The following is a 17186-nucleotide window of genomic DNA, read 5'->3' as shown; positions in this document are numbered from 1 at the left end:
AATTGTATGTAATACTATAGCCTAAGCAGAGTATTTGCCATCAAATGGCTTTTCTGGGGGTTCCTTGGCCAGAAAATGTTAGCTTTTACATTTGAAAACCGTTTCAGGCGTTTTCTAAGAGGATTGATTGATTGATTTGCTTTATGTATTTGCTAATTGAAGACTTGTAGGTCTGTTTAGACGTGGGGACAATTAGCCCAGTGTGTTGGAACTTTTGCCCTATGCCTGGGGCGAAAATCCCAAAATGCAGTACTATGTTTTTTTGCTAGTATTACATATACATTTTTTTCTTTGTGTATAACTAACATTCCACTGTATTCTACTAACTCCAGTTTATCTCAGTCCATAAAAGTTTGATTAGAAAGGTTTCACACATTTTCTCAAAAATTCAAAATTCCTTAGGGGCGGGCTTTTGCCCCGGTCTACTCTAATATTTATGAATAAAAATATTATAAACTCATAATGAAAGTTTTTATTTTCACTCACTGACATCTTACAAATATTAAAAATGCATGACGTCATCAATAGAAGCGGTTCCTGTTGTAGTCCGAACGGTACCTATCATACAAGTAGTCACCTCTGTACCCAGTATAGCCTCTGTAACCACCCAAGTAGCCAGGGTAGTTAGGGTAGTAATTCCCAGGATAATAGTTCCCAGGGTAGTAGCCTCCATATCGACTATAATAGCCACCATTATAATAGCCATTGTCTACAGAATTGTAGCGATTGTAACCGTAGCCGACACCATAGCTTCTCAGTGGTGAATAGTAGCCTCGTAAATTCGACGGGCTACCGTAATAGCCTCCACCGTAACCTCCGTATCCGCCGTAAGGACCGTAACGTCCATAGCCATATCCTGAGCCGTAGCCTCCTGGGTAGCTTCCATAGCCTCCATATAGCCCGCCTCCGCCTATGTAGCCTCCATATCCATTATATCCACCGGCTCCATAGTAGTTGTTGTAAGCTCCCGGTCCAAAGGTGGCAGCACCGTAGGCAAGATCGTAGAGCTGACGTTTCGGCTTCGAATCAAAGCTTTCCTCTACGTCACCTTTACATGTTGATGCTATTAAAAGCAAGCACGTGATCTGTGAATGAGAATGATCACGATAATTATAACTAGAATACTATTTGTTACATGAAGTTTCACATGTCATTGAAAGTATGGATTTCATAGGAATGATATTAGTCGAGTGCACTATGCTATGTGTAGTATTTTACAATTTCGAAGCGACTCCGATGAAACCGGACAGTGCATGTTCTTGTAAAAATTGTAATTTTTCTTTGCGCAAGACTTTTTCTTTAATATTAGATACTTTGTAGTGGAATTTTTTGGGTGTTCATACCATAAAATCTCAATAAAAATCAACATTTACGAATTTAATTTAATGATATTGGCCTGAGGAAACCACAAGATTTCATCACCTACAGTGGCAGACAACTAATTTTAACCTAATTCTATATTTATTAACAAGCCTAGACATAATTGAACAGCCGGCCTACGTGGCGAAGTGCGAACGCACTACGATGCCAGAGGTCCCGCGTTCGATTCCAGGCCTCGGCATGGGTGTTCCGTGTGGATGTCCATTATCATCTTCGCGATTAGCCAAAATTGTCAGAAATGGGAAGTAAAATATACAAAGTTAATCATCATAATCCAACTATTATCCTTTATGGTCTTGCCATAATTTATTTCTTAATACCTATTTTCAAGGACACATAATACGAATGTTTATACATGTAGATAGGTATTTCCGAGCAAAATTGTTGGGATAGGGGCATCGAAAGTAGAAAAATAGCTTCATACTTGCTTTTTTAATCTAAAAAGAACATTGATAACATTTTAAACCCACTTCTAACAAGCCGAACGTGATTCATTTGCGTGCAAATGTGATTTCGATCTGTTAGGAAAGCCAGGGAACACTAGCGACAGCTATGCATAAAAACTAACTCTTCTGGATGTTTTTTAACCTATGGAATAGAATTTATGGCGCCGCGGTTAAGAACCACTGTCTTTGTGCAGCATCCTATGGGCCTCGTTGCATCAACTGCAGGAAATATCACATTTTTATGTAGTTATTAATCGATAACTTCTTTAGATTCATCTCTTTTGAAGGCAAGGATTACCGCAAAGACACATGATCAAAATATATATTTTGTACCAGTTTGCGTGAAAAATATCAGTAGTTCCCTGTTTTGGTTGATAGATTGATTGAATTAAATTATTGTACGTTGCTTTTCCGCCATCTAGTACTTTATTATTAAATTAAACTCCCATTAATCACTCCTGGTTTTAGACCCTTCTGGAAGATCTGATAAGCATAAGAGACGGGAGGAATACTCGAGAAAAAATATATGTATGATACTGGCACATTATTCACCATCTGGGAATTCTTTGAATCTCAAACTTACGCGTGGATTTTATGCGCGGACGTGAAAAGTGACATTATTTATTAATTTTGCATTGAGTGCGCCAATGAAAATAGCATCAACTCCTAATTGTAAGTAAAACCGTGACGCTGCATACATAGATAGCAAACAACCACTACAAAAAAATCACATAATTTCATTTTACTTAACAATAGAGAAAAGATATGGGTGCCGTTTTAAATTTCTCAAAACGCTCTAAAATTATAATGTAAAAATATTTAATAGTACGTTGTAATTATTGACGTTCTTACGCTCAAATTCGAAACCAGATAATGAAAAACTTTAATTTTCTCCAGTTTCTGTAATATATTTCGGAAAATGTGCCCGTTACAGATAATGCACTTCATTCTGTACATTTTCCAATTCATTCTCTTGAATTTGGTGGAAAAACGAATTTTCTATCTCTGTTCTTTGAGAAGTTATATGCGCTTAAAGATTACACTACAAATTCTGACTGCGGCCATGTTGATGACGTCATTTCTCCAAAACCCGAAACTGGATTCTTTAGGACGTTTGGTGACAAATAGAACCCAAGCAGCGCTACACATTCCAGCAAGTTTCATTTCATTCTCTTTTGAATGTCCAGGTTGAACTCTAATTTGACTGGACTAATGGGCTTAGGCATTTACCCTCAAGGTAAATATTTCTGAATCTCTACAAGACACCATTACATTATTGCCATTCTTCATTGGCAGAACTCCTTCATAGATTATATTCAACTTGACGTCATCACGCAGTGTACTCTGGGAAGAAATATCGGACAAAGAGATTCACGTGTGTTAAGGAAAGCATATGAAAAGGCTTCTTACAGCGAGACAATTTTCATTTAACCACTTTACACTTTTCACGGTTTCTGTAGAGCTTAGGTAAAGGTACAAAGTATACATTTCCCATATAATCACGATAGTCATATGCACAAAGCTTACCCGGCATGTTTTCAACGCAAGATCTGTTTGCCAAAAGTATGACGCAATGAATTGTGGGGGAAGTTATTCCCTGAATATGATGCATTTCTTATGTTGATCTGACATTCAATTATTGTTATACAAATAACGAAAAGAGAGAATAGAATATACTAGATGATTAACAAAGTGTATTACGTATTATCCTTATCAATTGGAACATATTTGCATGACAGAGAAATAGAAAAATTACAGTAGTGAATGGCAATAATACGTTTACACGAGTCTAGAGAAGAATGAATAGAATAATTCGAAAAAGTTTTCAGAGGGAGTGGAGTTGTTTGAATAATCAGAATCGTAAACATGAGGATATAATATCTTCTTATTGATTTCCAATATACACTCAGATCTTCCTGATCATTCGCTCTGAATCCTTACAAAAAATATAATTTTTATAAGTTTATAAAGTATATATATATTTGTTCTTTAAATTAAGATACATATTGCGGTAAGGTTTTTCAAGAGATATACTTAAGTTGTCAACAGTATATTTGGCATTTTTTCTAATTATATTTCTTTTAGTATTTAGTGGCATTTCTGGTGAAGGGGTAGCTATCCTAATAGAAAGTTAGATGAAGGAATATATGTTAAAATATAGGAGCGACTGTCATTTAAAAATGGCATAGTCGTTTCCTTAATGGTACATCGTCCCTCTTAGGTAATAACAGGGTACGCCACTTACACTGCAAGTTCAACAGTGTCAGAGGTCTAGTGTACAATGAAATCTCTCACAAACATTTAAGATCTGGGGCAAACAAACCTTGGAATTAAAACAAGGGAAAAAACGTCACTCTGAAGGCCAGGTACCTGACATATTTAAGACTAATTTGTGCGTCTATTATTTTCTTGCAAAAAGAAGTTATATTAATGAAGATTGTTGTGAAGACTTCTGTGAAAAAAGGAAGGAGAAAATTTTCCCATAAAGACAAGAGAGATATAAATAAGGATATATATAATAACTTAAAAAGAAAACGAAGGCTGTTGTTCAAGGACTTGACCATTGAAATTAATGTTGTATATAAATGTATAGAGGGCGCTTGTAGAAGGAAATTTAAAATGTAGATAGCAATTACGTGGCTATGTTTATATTTAAATTACATGACATGCAATTTTTACAGAATTATACTGACACAATGCCCAAATAATTTTCTTGTCTTTCTGAAAGGTAGTAGGTACTAAAAATAAAAATAAATAGAGCTTCCTTAGTGCGTTGTAGAATTTTCTACATATATATATAGTGTGTTTTAGTATTTTCTGTATATATATATATGTATTGACAATGTATGCATTTACTTTTCTCAGTTTTCTACAAAGTGAGATGTTAAAAAAATAAGTGTATTTGCACTCTTAGTGTGATTTATGACAATCTCAAACGTTCAGGCAGTATTGCCATATGAAATCATATTGCTCTCTGTGCAGGGAAATTCAGCTAAAATTGTAGATAGAGGGAGATTATTTCCGTAACATCTTTGGCAGTTATGCATTTGAAGCTTCGGAACGAGTCACAACTCTCGAAGCAGCCAATTAACCAAGCGAGCCGCTGACGTCATCTCAACCCAGAACCTATCGCTAAGCCCCTTACTCAGGTTCTACACGCCCACTAGGCTCGCTAAACAGATTCGCGCAGTCCGCTGGAGATGTTCCGAAAGTAATTCGACTTCTAACAAGAGAAGAAATAAACAACATATCTAAATTGAAGGGAAATTGTAAGATATGACGAATCTTTACAGTGCGAAGCACATTTTCATCTTTCTTTCATAGCGTAACATGCTCCCGCCTGATATGAAACCAAACTAAACATTTGAATTTGGCTTGGTACTCACCAGCACTTTCCCATAATGACAAACTAATTCAAACCTAATATTCACTGTTGTCATAAAAAAATCGACTTTTCAATATTATTAGAATTATTACGTTTCATATAAATAGTATTAATTGTCTCTGATAACCAAATTATTTTTATTCATTCAATACTCAGATTTCTATATTTCTAAAACGAAGGGAAACATTGGACGAAAAAGGGGAATTGTTCTCTTAGTTTGTGGCAACACTGATTCAATGGTAAAATCAAATTTATTTTCACTTACAGTGCAGGAGATCTGGTAGAATTTTCTTCCACCATATTCTTATTGTTTGAGGGGGTTTAACGTTTAAGATTTTTTTTTATTACAGAGCAGTGAATTCATAATAACTTTTCTGCTGTGTCTGTTCGTAAGTAAAACATTAGTTTTATAATTAAAATGTTAAACTGAAAAGGAAGTTGCAAGAAGAACCTAAGTTTTATTACTGCGAGTTTTCCAAGAGCAAGCCTATCTCCTCACATGCTATTTTCTTAAACGGGCAAACTATTGTTAACACACACAAGTTTTTTGGAAAAATATTTTTAAATTAAAACTTTGTATTAAAGTCCTTCTTACGCACATACGCTAACGAAGACTTGAACAAGTAGTTTTCATCTTGCAAATGTGGAAATCTTTTTGCGAATATTTTCTTAGCATTGTGGTCACCAATTGCAATGGTGGAATTTCGTTTTTAACCTTTAAGCGAGGGAAAAGTAATGAATATTTGTGATTCTTAGATCTTTCAAGACAAAAGAAAACTTCATATGCTCACGCATAGGGGGCAATGGGTAAGATTTTTTTTAAAATTAGACAAATTATTAAATTCAATTAAGATTATTTGCAAAATTAAGGCAGGAACACGAGATTGAATTATTATCACAAACAGGTCTGTCTGTCATTACATTCAAATTCTAACTGAGTCTGTAACGATAGGAGCATTGTTTCCAAAAACTCACAACAATAAATTATATATTAATGGGAAAAGTCTAATTCAAATTTGAGATTCATAAATATATTTTTATGTCGAATGTAATTTTGATTGTTAGACATTATCTTTGAGGATTTTAACTCTTGAGTTTAATGACAATTTGTGAATGTTTTAATTATTGTTTTTTTGTTAGGTTTTGCACATATTGTTAATTAACTAATGGGTAAAACTGTCAAAGCCGGAAATCGGCTGTAGCTCGTTTATTCTGTAATTGTTGACATTCGTACTTACTTATTCTGCATTGCGAAAGATTGTTTAACAAGGGATTTCGCTTTTTTCTTTAACGAAATTATTATCTATTGTCGACATATCGAGTAATTATTGTTTGTTCTTTTCTCGCTTCCTGAACACGCAAAATGGCGGGCAAATCTTGACTAGCGTTGTGTTTCAAACGGCAAAGCAGTGTTTCAATCTTCTTAACAGAAAAAATTCCCGCATAGCCCCGGAAACCATTCCCGCATAGCCCCAAAAATCATTATGGATCCTATAACCATCCACGAATAGCCCCCAAAACCATTCACGATAGCCCCGCGCACCATCACGGTAAGGTTAGGTTAGGTTGCTTTAGGTTGTGCTATATAGTGAAGAAACTGTGTGTTTGGAAACACTTACCGGCGATTACGTCATCAGATGCTCGCAACATCCGGTTCAAGTACATGGATGGAAATGCATGCAACAGCTTTCGTGCATCGGACGGACATTATTATAGAAAAATACATGATTTAGCGGCCAAATACATTGAAAAATGCGAGAAAACACTTCAACGACCTTCCGAAATTACACAGAAACTCAATTCCGTAAGTTCTTTCTCCTGTAAATTTGAAGAAATCCGATTCCCGGCTTTGACAGTTTTACCAACTAATGAAGATAGATTATTTTTAGGAACACAATTTCAGTCTAAACCTGTCGTAGGCTACTTTGTGTCACAAGACGGAAAAGTAAGAACATAGAATAAGGTTTGTAAATAATGCATAGGATTTTTCTTCATAGCATTCGAACACAAAACACTAACTGACTAGAGAGTGCAGAACTGTTAGAACTCATACTCAGTGGCGGCGATTAGTGGGGTGTTGGGGGCAGTAGCCTCCCCCAGTTTTGCCACTTTGCCCCCGCACTATGCTAAACCTTATCTACCAAGGGAAAGTAAACTGTCCTTGCCCCCCACCCCCCCAGTTTTAGTACCTTGCCCACCAATTATGGAACCAAATCACCGCCACTGTTCATACATAATAGTAAATGTTAAAAACTAGCTAGTATATGACAAATCCTGCATTATTTAACTCAAGAGATATCTTATTGCACTCTCCGACATTTTATTTTTGACCGCTCATCAAATGTGCACTTTCATGCTGATTGAGTGGTCACAATCTCACCATCGAAGTCTCCGGGTTCGAGACACGATCTAGGCAGTAATATTATTTCCGAGTGTCCATTCATCTATTTCATCTAATCATCATTCATCCTCTTTGTCGCGTCCAAGGAGGTACACCTTTGGAAATACAGTAGAATATAACTCTAAGACTGGAAGCTTTGTCCTGTGTATACCTTGTCTACATTAATTCCTGACCCACCCAACATACCTTGTCGCTTATTTACACTCATGTATGGACAGCCGGGATATTAGCCGTGCGTAATTTAACCAGTGTGATTAATGTGATCTGTAGGTGTGAACGTCTCATGTTACATTCAGTGCAAATTTCTTGACCGGCGAAATTGACGTGCTAGGCCGTTACGCGCTATAAATCACACACTTTTTTTTTCCTCCACCTCTTACTTCGAGATTTTGCCATGCACCGATCGAAAGTAGAAAAACAGCTTCGTACCTGCTTTTTTTAATCTAGAAAAACATTGATAACATTTCAAACCCACTTGTAACATGCCGAACGTGATTCATTTGTGTGCAAATGTGATTTCGATCTGTTTGGAAAGCCAGGGAGCACAGCGACATCTATGGATAAAAACTAGCTCTCGTTTGGATTGAAGTTTTAAACCACTATGGGATTGAATTTTCTTGCCGGATTGTGTGTTACATTTTAAGGTACGGCATAAGGATGTGCCCAAAAGGGGGCGCTGATGGAGCTGTGTCCCTCATGAAATTCATGAGCCGAAAAGAATGAAAAAGTTAGGTTACGTTGAGTGTAATGTCTAGGAATGTATGCAAACTTTACTAGCAATAGATTGTTGTGAGTCTGTGAATCATTAATTTCCGACGAGTTGTCGATTTCTGTAGCACATTGAGCTACATCGCCAAACTTTCCGGGTTCTAATCCTGGGTGAGACGAAATGTTCGTTTGTGTGTCCTGAAAGAGAATGAAGTCAAATGAAGGACAATGACAGGAGAAACAGTCGCTTAGTGCGTTTAATTTTAAAAAAAGATAAAGCTTGTTAAGTGGTTGACTTTCGGTTTCGCTACCGAAGTTTCCTGGTTCGAATCCTAGTCTGTTCATGTGCTCTTTGTGAGTGCCCCTTGATCATTCTCATCTAATCATCACCCATCGTCGCGATAATCGAAAAGTGGCAGAGGAGCAACGTATTTTTTGGGGGGGCTAATCAACCACCATCATCTTTCCAGGCGAGGCTTGAGCCCCACAAATTTATTATTATTATTGTCTTATTGTACTGTCACTTTTGACTAATCTCAAAAACTATTATCAATTATGTGATCACAGTAGGTTGTTTATCGCCTACACACAAAGAACACCCATGCCCAAGTTAGGGCTTGAACTTCAAATCTTCATGGGTACATATATACATATGTATGTAATATTTACATGTATAAAATATTTTTAACTGCAGAGTGAAAAACTGTTTATTAAGGCAATAAATAATGAATATTTTCAACTCCCACCACCCCGAGATAAAAATATTGGATACACTACCGGTATCCAAGTCCAAAAATACCTCTAATTTTCTGTTAGCCAAACCATTTCCTATATTGTTCGAGAAATTGGACCACCATTTTGTTAGTTTTGTTTGTTAAATCCCCTTTTTATCACAAGAACCGTATCGAAATGACGAAATTTCCTATTTCGGTAGCTACTGCATAAATAACGGTTGGACAAAGACAGCACACAAGGAGTATCGATCGATATGACATTACTGTCCGATAGATGCCCTCACCATCTAACTTATAGGCTCAGCTCAGACAGTTGAGCCGTAGTACAACTTCAATACTTACCAGTGCCTTCATGATGAATATTATTATAACCTTTGCGTACCGAACACTAGCGATATGTAGTAGCAATCTGCATACCGGAAGAGCTCACGTACCAGTTTTATATCTCACACTAATTTGCTCGTCCTCCATGGATATTTTTTGTCCTCACTTGCTCCGTTCGCAGTCATGTGAAGAGGCCTTTTTTGTCACGGTGCTTGGAAGGTCTCTCTTATGTTACGAGTGGTCGAAGGTCATGGTCTTATGGGCTTTAGTGTTCGTTATGAACTTTTAATACCATTTGTGTCGAGCGGGTTTACCTAGTTCTTGTAGCATTTTTTTCAAGCTACCTAAATCAGGTCTGAGGCGACATTAAATCCAGTCCTCACATCAGGATAGGAAATTAGCCTTCTTATACACTATTAAGCCCCAGGATATCTTCCAGTTTGTCTCTATGGCATTCCCGATTGTAGTGTCGTCGCCTTGTAATCAAGGGATCCCGGGTTTGATACCGGCGGAGGCACATACTTTTTCGGATCCCACTTTAAACTATAGGTCCAGTCCCGATTAGCCTATCTGTGCAAGAAGTGACTTAAAACAACAATAAAAATCAAATCAAATATGAAAATAATCCCCATCACTCACAATATTTATGGAATGTATTATAGGGAGATTATTTCCGTAACATCTTTGGCAGTTATGCATTTGAAGCTTCGGAACGAGTCACAACTCTCGAAGCAGCCAATTAAACAAGCCAGCCGCTGACGTCATCTCAACCCAGAACCTGTCGCTAAGCCCCTTACTCAGGTTCTACACGCCCACTAGGCTCGCTAGACAGATTCGCGCAGTCCGCTGGAGATGTTCCGATAGTAATTCGACTCTACTTTCGTGGTAATCTATACAATAGGCATTATTTGACTTCAGAGATATTAATTCAAAGAAATCGCTTTCACGTCAGATAATGTTGACACGGAACAGTAACTTCGTCGCGTTGTAGTCGAGAAGCTCTGGGTTCGACACCCGGATGAACAAGGTGATTGGGTTCTCATTTTAAACTTTGTGTAGCCCCGATTAGCCTACCTGTGCATAAAATCAACTTAAACAAACAAGAAAGAATCGTATTTGCGCATTAAGTGGTCGGCTTACGATATCGTTATCGTTGGCTCAGGTTTCGAATCCTGTTCAATGTATGTGTTTTTCTATGAGTCCAACAGTTTCATTCTCAACGTCGCGATGAGCCAAAAACACCGTAAAAGTAACACAAAATAAGAATATTATAAATGCATACGCACACATACATAATACATACGCAAGACAAATCTTCGCTTTACTGTGTCACTTTACCTGACCCCGCAACACAATATGTCGTTTGGCGCGAAGAAGACTTTCACGTAATAAATCTGCATTCGTACGCTTCTGTGAAACGGCCAAGGTCAAATTTACTCCACTTCCCGCTATTTCCCTTTTACAAACTCCATTGCCCGGAGATCGGAAGATCTCAGGACTTTTTCCCGAGGGATTTGGGTCGGATGATTTACTTTGTATGTCAATGTCTTCACTTTGTTTTCATTGACCCCCCTCCAGTCCATAATTTATCGCACTTTCCTTGAGGTCGGCATTCACTTACCTTTTCATATTTGTTTTAATGACGACCTCCATGCTGGAGCGGTTAGCGTAACGTACCGCAAAGCCAGAAAATCAGGTTTGAATCCTCGCTAAGTCAAACCGAAATAGAAAGAAGATAAAGTAAAGAAATAGCGTAAAATAACCGAAATAGAAAGAAAGAAATAGAAACGTGACGTTAAATAACCGAAATGGAAAGAAAGAAATAGAAAAGTGACGTAAAATAACCGAAATAGAAAGAAAGAAATAGAAAAGTGACGTAAAATAACCGAAATAGAAAGAAAGAAATGGAAAAGTGACGTAAAATAACCGAGATAGAAAGAAAGAAATTGAAAAGTGACGTACAATAACCGAAATAGAAAGAAAGAAATTGAAAAGTGACGTAAAATAACCGAAATGGAAAGAAAGAAATAGAAAAGTGACGTAAAATAACCGAAATAGAAAGAAAGAAATAGGAAAGTGACGTAAAATAAAGAAAGAAATAGAAAGAAACAAATTGAAAAGTGATGTAAAATAACCGAAATAGAAAGAAAGGAATAGAAAAGTGACGTAAAATAACCGAAATTTAAAGAAAACAAACAAAGTAGTAAGTTTCTTCTTCAGAATAGTCAAACTCAGATGCCCAAACTTCTCCAAACAAGAAATTCTATCCACTCTACAAATTCATGACCTTTCTCTTCGCCCTCAACTCTCAGATTTAACACTACTCTTCAGAATCATCAATGGACAACTTTTCACCAGCGAACTCTTGCCACTTCTTAATATCAGAATCCCACGTCCCAACAGCAAATGCAACAACTTCTTTTACATTAAATCTTCAAGGCTATCTTTAGAACAAAGATCACTTCTCGGCAGGCTACAGACCACTTACAACTCACTAAGAGACGCTCCGGGCTTCCACTTATCAAAGCAGACTTACAGAACGGCGTGAATAAAGCAACTGAAGAGTAAATAATATTATTTTTGCCCTAGTTGTTATTATTATTATTGTTATATATGTATGTGTGTGTGTCCATCTTATTAAATGTTTATTTCTTTTCCGATTGATATCCTGATGTAAAATGGATTTTTCTGTATTCAGGACTTTTTAAATAAATAAAGAAATAAATGAAATACTAAGAAAAAATATAAAAGTGACGTAAAATAACCGAAATTAGAAAGAAAGAAATGGAAAAGTAACGTAAAATAACCGAAATAGAAAGAAAGAAATGGAAATTGACGTGAAATAACCGAAATAGAAAGAAAGAAATGGAAAAGTGACGTGAAATAAGCGAAATAGAAAGAAAGAAATGGAAAAGTGACGTAAAATAACCGAAATAGAAAGAAAGAAATGGAAAAGTAACGTAAAATAACCGAAATAGGAAGAAAGAAATGGAAAAGTAACGTAAAATAACGGAAATGGAAAAAAAGAAATGGGAAAGTGACGTAGAATAACCGAAATAGAAAGAAAGAAATGGAAAAGTAACGTAAAATAACCGAAATAGAAAGAAAGAAATGGAAAAGTGACGTGAAATAACCGAAATAGAAAGAAAGAAATGGAAAAGTGACGTGAAATAACCGAAATAGAAAGAAAGAAATGGAAAAGTGACGTGAAATAAGCGAAATAGAAAGAAAGAAATGGAAAAGTGACGTAAAATAACCGAAATAGAAAGAAAGAAATGGAAAAGTAACGTAAAATAACGGAAATGGAAAGAAAGAAATGGAAAAGTGACGTAGAATAACCGAAATAGAAAGAAAGAAATGGAAAAGTGACGTAAAATAACCGAGATAGAAAGAAACAAATGGAAAAGTAACGTAAAATAACCGAAATAGAAAGAAAGAAAGAGTAGAAATGTAACGTAAAATTACCAAAATGGAGAGAAAAAGCCAGCGGTAGCGTCGTCGCCTTGCAATCAAGGGCTCCCGGGTTTGATACGCGGTGGAGCCACATAGTGGTTCCCACTTTAAACTGAAGGTCCAGTCCCGATTAGCTTTTCCGTGCATAAAGTAAACTTAAAGACACCAACTCAATCAATCAACGAAAGTAATTAGAAAGGATTTGAATAATAGGAATTAAATTAAAGAAAAAGATAGAAAGGTGTATTGAGAAGATATGCCATCGGCTACAATAGATTTCCGACCTGAAAATGAATGAGTGTTCCTTCATCACTTCATTTGGTCACTCTATCTCATTATCGCTATCAACCAAAAGTGGCACAAAGTAGCTTTTGGTCATCCTGATCAGAAGAAGAAGCATTTTGGCGTGGGAATTTCGTGACAGAGCATGCAGAGGTGGGGGCCATGCCCTAAAAATAATCCCTCTTTATAAGTTCATTTCGCCACTGTGCACGACCGAACTATTGACAAGCAATTCTCACTTTTCTTTGTAAACATGTGTCCTTTTATTATCAATTGCCACATTGCTATGCAGACAAATTGAAGCGTAAAACTGACGTATAGCTTGTGTGATTTTTGACTGCCTGTCAAAGTGCTGTCTCAACTTTCTATGCCCATTTGGTTCTGCTTTGTTTTGAGAGGAAAATCGTTAAAATTATTCGTTGACCAGTGAATACGTTAGATTTTCTTTTAAGTCTACTTTGTGCTCATATAGGCTAATCGAGAGCGGATGCACTGCTTAAGGTGGGATCGGAACCTCTGTGTGCCTCAGCCAGGTCTCGAACCCAGTACCTCTTGATTTTAAGGCGGTGATTCTACCACTGCGCCATCGGGGAGGCCCTAATTAGATGTATTAAAGCAGTGGAATAGATATTAGGATGAGTGGATGTAGACACTTCGTCACCTTGCAATCACCGGTACCGGGTACAATACCCGCTGGAGGCATATATTGTTTCGATTCTTACATTATACTGTAGGTCCAGTCCCGATTAGCCTTTTTGTGTACTGAGGTATAGGTCAAGTTTCCCGTGCATGTATCACGGTGTCATGAAGGCACATTTTAGGAGATGTGGGGGGTTGTACCCCATACATTCATCGTCCATTTTGGAGGTGGTGATCAGCACCACGCTCCGGCCGCCTTTACCCATTTATTTGAGGCTGGGTTAGCCCCAGAGACGCTTTATGCGGGGACATAACCGGAAAAATTCCGACCTTGATCACGCACTCCGGGAATCGAACCCTGGTCTCCAGCGTAGCACTCAGACGCCCTACCGACTACCGCGGCTCTCTTTATGTACATAAAGTAGCCTTAATTTTTTAAAAACTAATAGGCAGACTTCAAAATAAATTCGAAGTGTGGTTATAAAGGAAGAACATATTTTACACGTGCCGACTGCTACACTAAGAGTGAGAGCTAATCTTTTCTCTGAAAGATGTCAAGCATAAAGCACATAATCAACATAAACTCAACATATTTTATGAGAATGGAATATTATCCAGTAAAGAGTGACATTACTGGAAATACAGGTAGTAAAAGTTGTATCATTCAGCGAAGGAGAAAGCGCCGTTTAACGTGGGAAATCTGGTTTTATGTAAGACAAATTACTTAATGTTTCACAAAGATCTTGAGGACAACACCGATACCTTTGCGCAAGGACTGTCGCGGTGAACGCTGACAATGGGAAGTTGACAGATCGGTCACGTTGAGGAAGAGTTTCCATAGAATGAATAAAAAAACGTGTCGCTTTGTCGCTCATGCGTGAGGAGAAGAGTTGGTTGCGTGTTTTTGCGATCTCCTCTGTACGCACTGGCGTGTGGCTTCTATCTTGGCCCGCTGGGTCTTTGTTACTGACCAATATCTCTGCTCTTTCGGTCAAGGTCACTTGGTCAGAAGGAGGTCAGTAGTTGCGGAACACGCTTCCGACATGGGAAAAACTTCCATTTATGTTTCCAGTGAATATACACGATTGTCGTATATACCAAAGTAAAGATTACGTAATGATAACTGAAAGCACCTTAGGGCCAAATAAAGTCGGAGAATTTTATAGCGGAAGTCAGTTCAGTGGAGAGGAAAATTTCGGAGGATTTTATAGTTGATGAGCTTCTTTTTTCAGCTTGTAAGTCCACTTTATGCACAGAAAGGCTAGTCGAGACTGAACCTACAGTTTAAACCGGGATCCAAACCGCCCCACCGGGTATCGAATTTATAGTTGATGAGAAGTTAGGTTAGTGCTGAAGGAAAAGTCCGATAATTTTACAGCTGAGAGAAGTCAAATCAGTGCTGAGGGAAAAGCCAGAGAATTTTATAGCTTATGACGAAGCAAATCAGTGCTAAGGGAAAGGCCAGAGGATCTTATAGCTGGTGACAAATGAGGACTAAATGTGGTAAACGTTGTAAGTGCCAAAAGCGAAAGTGTTGGGAAATCGCATCGTTCTGCACATCAGCCCGTAAGAACGAGCACACTAGTGACCTCTTTACACGCCCTTTGAACTACTTAGAGGGCTACCAGCCACATTTCACGTTTACCACATTATAAAGCATGGCACATTTCACAGTTTAACGTGGAAAACGGTGTTTGAATTATTGTGGCACTTACAGCGTTTACCAATTTTAGTCTTCAAATTATTACTAAATGAAAAGCCAGATTGTTGTGTAGCTGGTGATAGGTCAGGCCATTGCTGAGGGAAAAGTCAGAGAATGTTACAGCTGATAACAAATCAAATCAGTGCTAAAGGAAAAGCCATATGATCTTATAGCTGAAGACAAGTCAGGTCAGTGCTGAGGGACAAGTCAGAATTTTATAGCTGATAGCAAGTCAAATCAGTGCTAAAGGAAAAGCCATATGATCTTATAGCTGATGACAAGTCAGGTCAAAGACAAATCAGTGCTAAGGGAAAAGCCAGAGGATCTTATAGCTAGTGACAATTCGGTCATTGCTGAGGGAAAAATCAGAGAATTTTATAGCTGATGACAAGTCAGGTCAGCGTTGATAAAAAGTAAAGTTAGAGACTTTCAGTAATTAGGATAAGGGGAATTTCAATGCTGAGGAAGGATGAAAGAATTCATTTGTAAAAAAAAAAAAATCGAACAATTTCATTATTGATGAAAATACAGGCACTACCCGTGCTGTGAAATTTAAGTACTGAAAAAATGTTAAGGGGAAATTTCAGGTACTAAAGATTCATTGTTACTAACTGTTACAGTGCTAAAATAACAATACTAACTTAGAAATATCGATGAACACATTGGAAGATTTGTTAAGTTTAGATAAGTATATTTTACAAAAGAATTGTGGCACGATTATTACGTGCATTATGCACTGTACAAACATATAAATTGCTACATAATTTGGTGATCAATGATACGCATTTGAATATATAGCATGTTGTCAGCGAACATTGGCGATAAAGTTGCAACGGATGTTCCAACTTGCTGATATGAAATGAAGATGCAATTAATAATTATTTTTATTACTTCTTTGAAGTTAAACTCAAATCTTTTCAATTAGCTTATGGATATTGAGCAGTGCAGTGGGAATAAGAAGTAAGTGCTTTTCTGTCCATTTTGTGCAGAGTTATTCTGTCGTGGTAATAGAGTTTAAAATTAATTGCAAACCAGTAAAATATTCATAGGGGATCGTGAGGGAACATGGTGGCATGTAAATGTTAGGAATTTTGCACCCTTCAAAGTGTATCAGGAAAACTCCTCTTAAATACAACACTTACCTTAAAGTTTAAAAAAGGTGAACTCAATAGAGAGGTTAAAAGTACAAGGCTGTAAAGGGACTTGCACTGGACACGTTAAAAATATAATGATAGGCTAAAAGGTTCCTCGGGACAGTAGGAGAGACTCGCTCTTAAGAAACTAAAATCATTTGTTAAAACACTGTAAACATGTCCCACCATGGATGATAAACAGTTGGGAAGATTAAAACTTTGTTTGAGGAAAGTAAATCGGCACAATTTGTAGTGACAGAAACAATGTTATTTTTTATATATAAAATTAATCATTGCAAGATAGGAATGAAAAATAATGAAAGGTAACTTAATTTCGTCACAATCTGCAATAACATGCGCTACTGAACAACAAGAAACTTCACGTGACATTAAGGTGCATACTATCTTAGCATGCATATACTTCCCACAGGATGTTCCTAATTGTTAGAGAATAAAAGTGTCGTTCACGCAAAGGTCTGTGAGTAAACAGGAAAGGGAAGCTGGAAAGGAGGTCTGTCACTGTTACGATCCCAAGCACTACAAGGGCAAGATGGGTGTATAAAAAGATGACTCAAGTCCTCGTTAAACAACATCGTTTC

At 37.2% G+C, this 17186-nt stretch overlaps 1 protein-coding gene across 1 annotated transcript; it reads right to left on the bottom strand.

The window, feature by feature from the left end:
• Window positions 1-457: 457 nt before the first annotated feature.
• Window positions 458-9461, bottom strand: LOC145980991 (uncharacterized). Its single transcript, XM_083114084.1, has 2 exons — window positions 9397-9461; window positions 458-1085 (listed from the first exon to the last, which is right to left on the bottom strand). The coding sequence occupies exons 1-2, from the start codon at window positions 9406-9408 to the stop codon at window positions 522-524; spliced, it is 576 nt and encodes a 191-aa protein (XP_082970210.1). The 5' UTR covers window positions 9409-9461; the 3' UTR covers window positions 458-521.
• Between the last annotated feature and the right edge of the window lie 7725 nt (window positions 9462-17186).

Source organism: Lepisma saccharinum, chromosome 28 (assembly GCF_977018435.1).
Source record: "Lepisma saccharinum chromosome 28, izLepSacc3.1, whole genome shotgun sequence".
Lineage (NCBI taxonomy): Eukaryota > Metazoa > Arthropoda > Insecta > Zygentoma > Lepismatidae > Lepisma > Lepisma saccharinum.
Note: the sequence above shows the minus strand (reverse complement) of the source record. Positions and strands in the feature narration are given on the sequence as shown.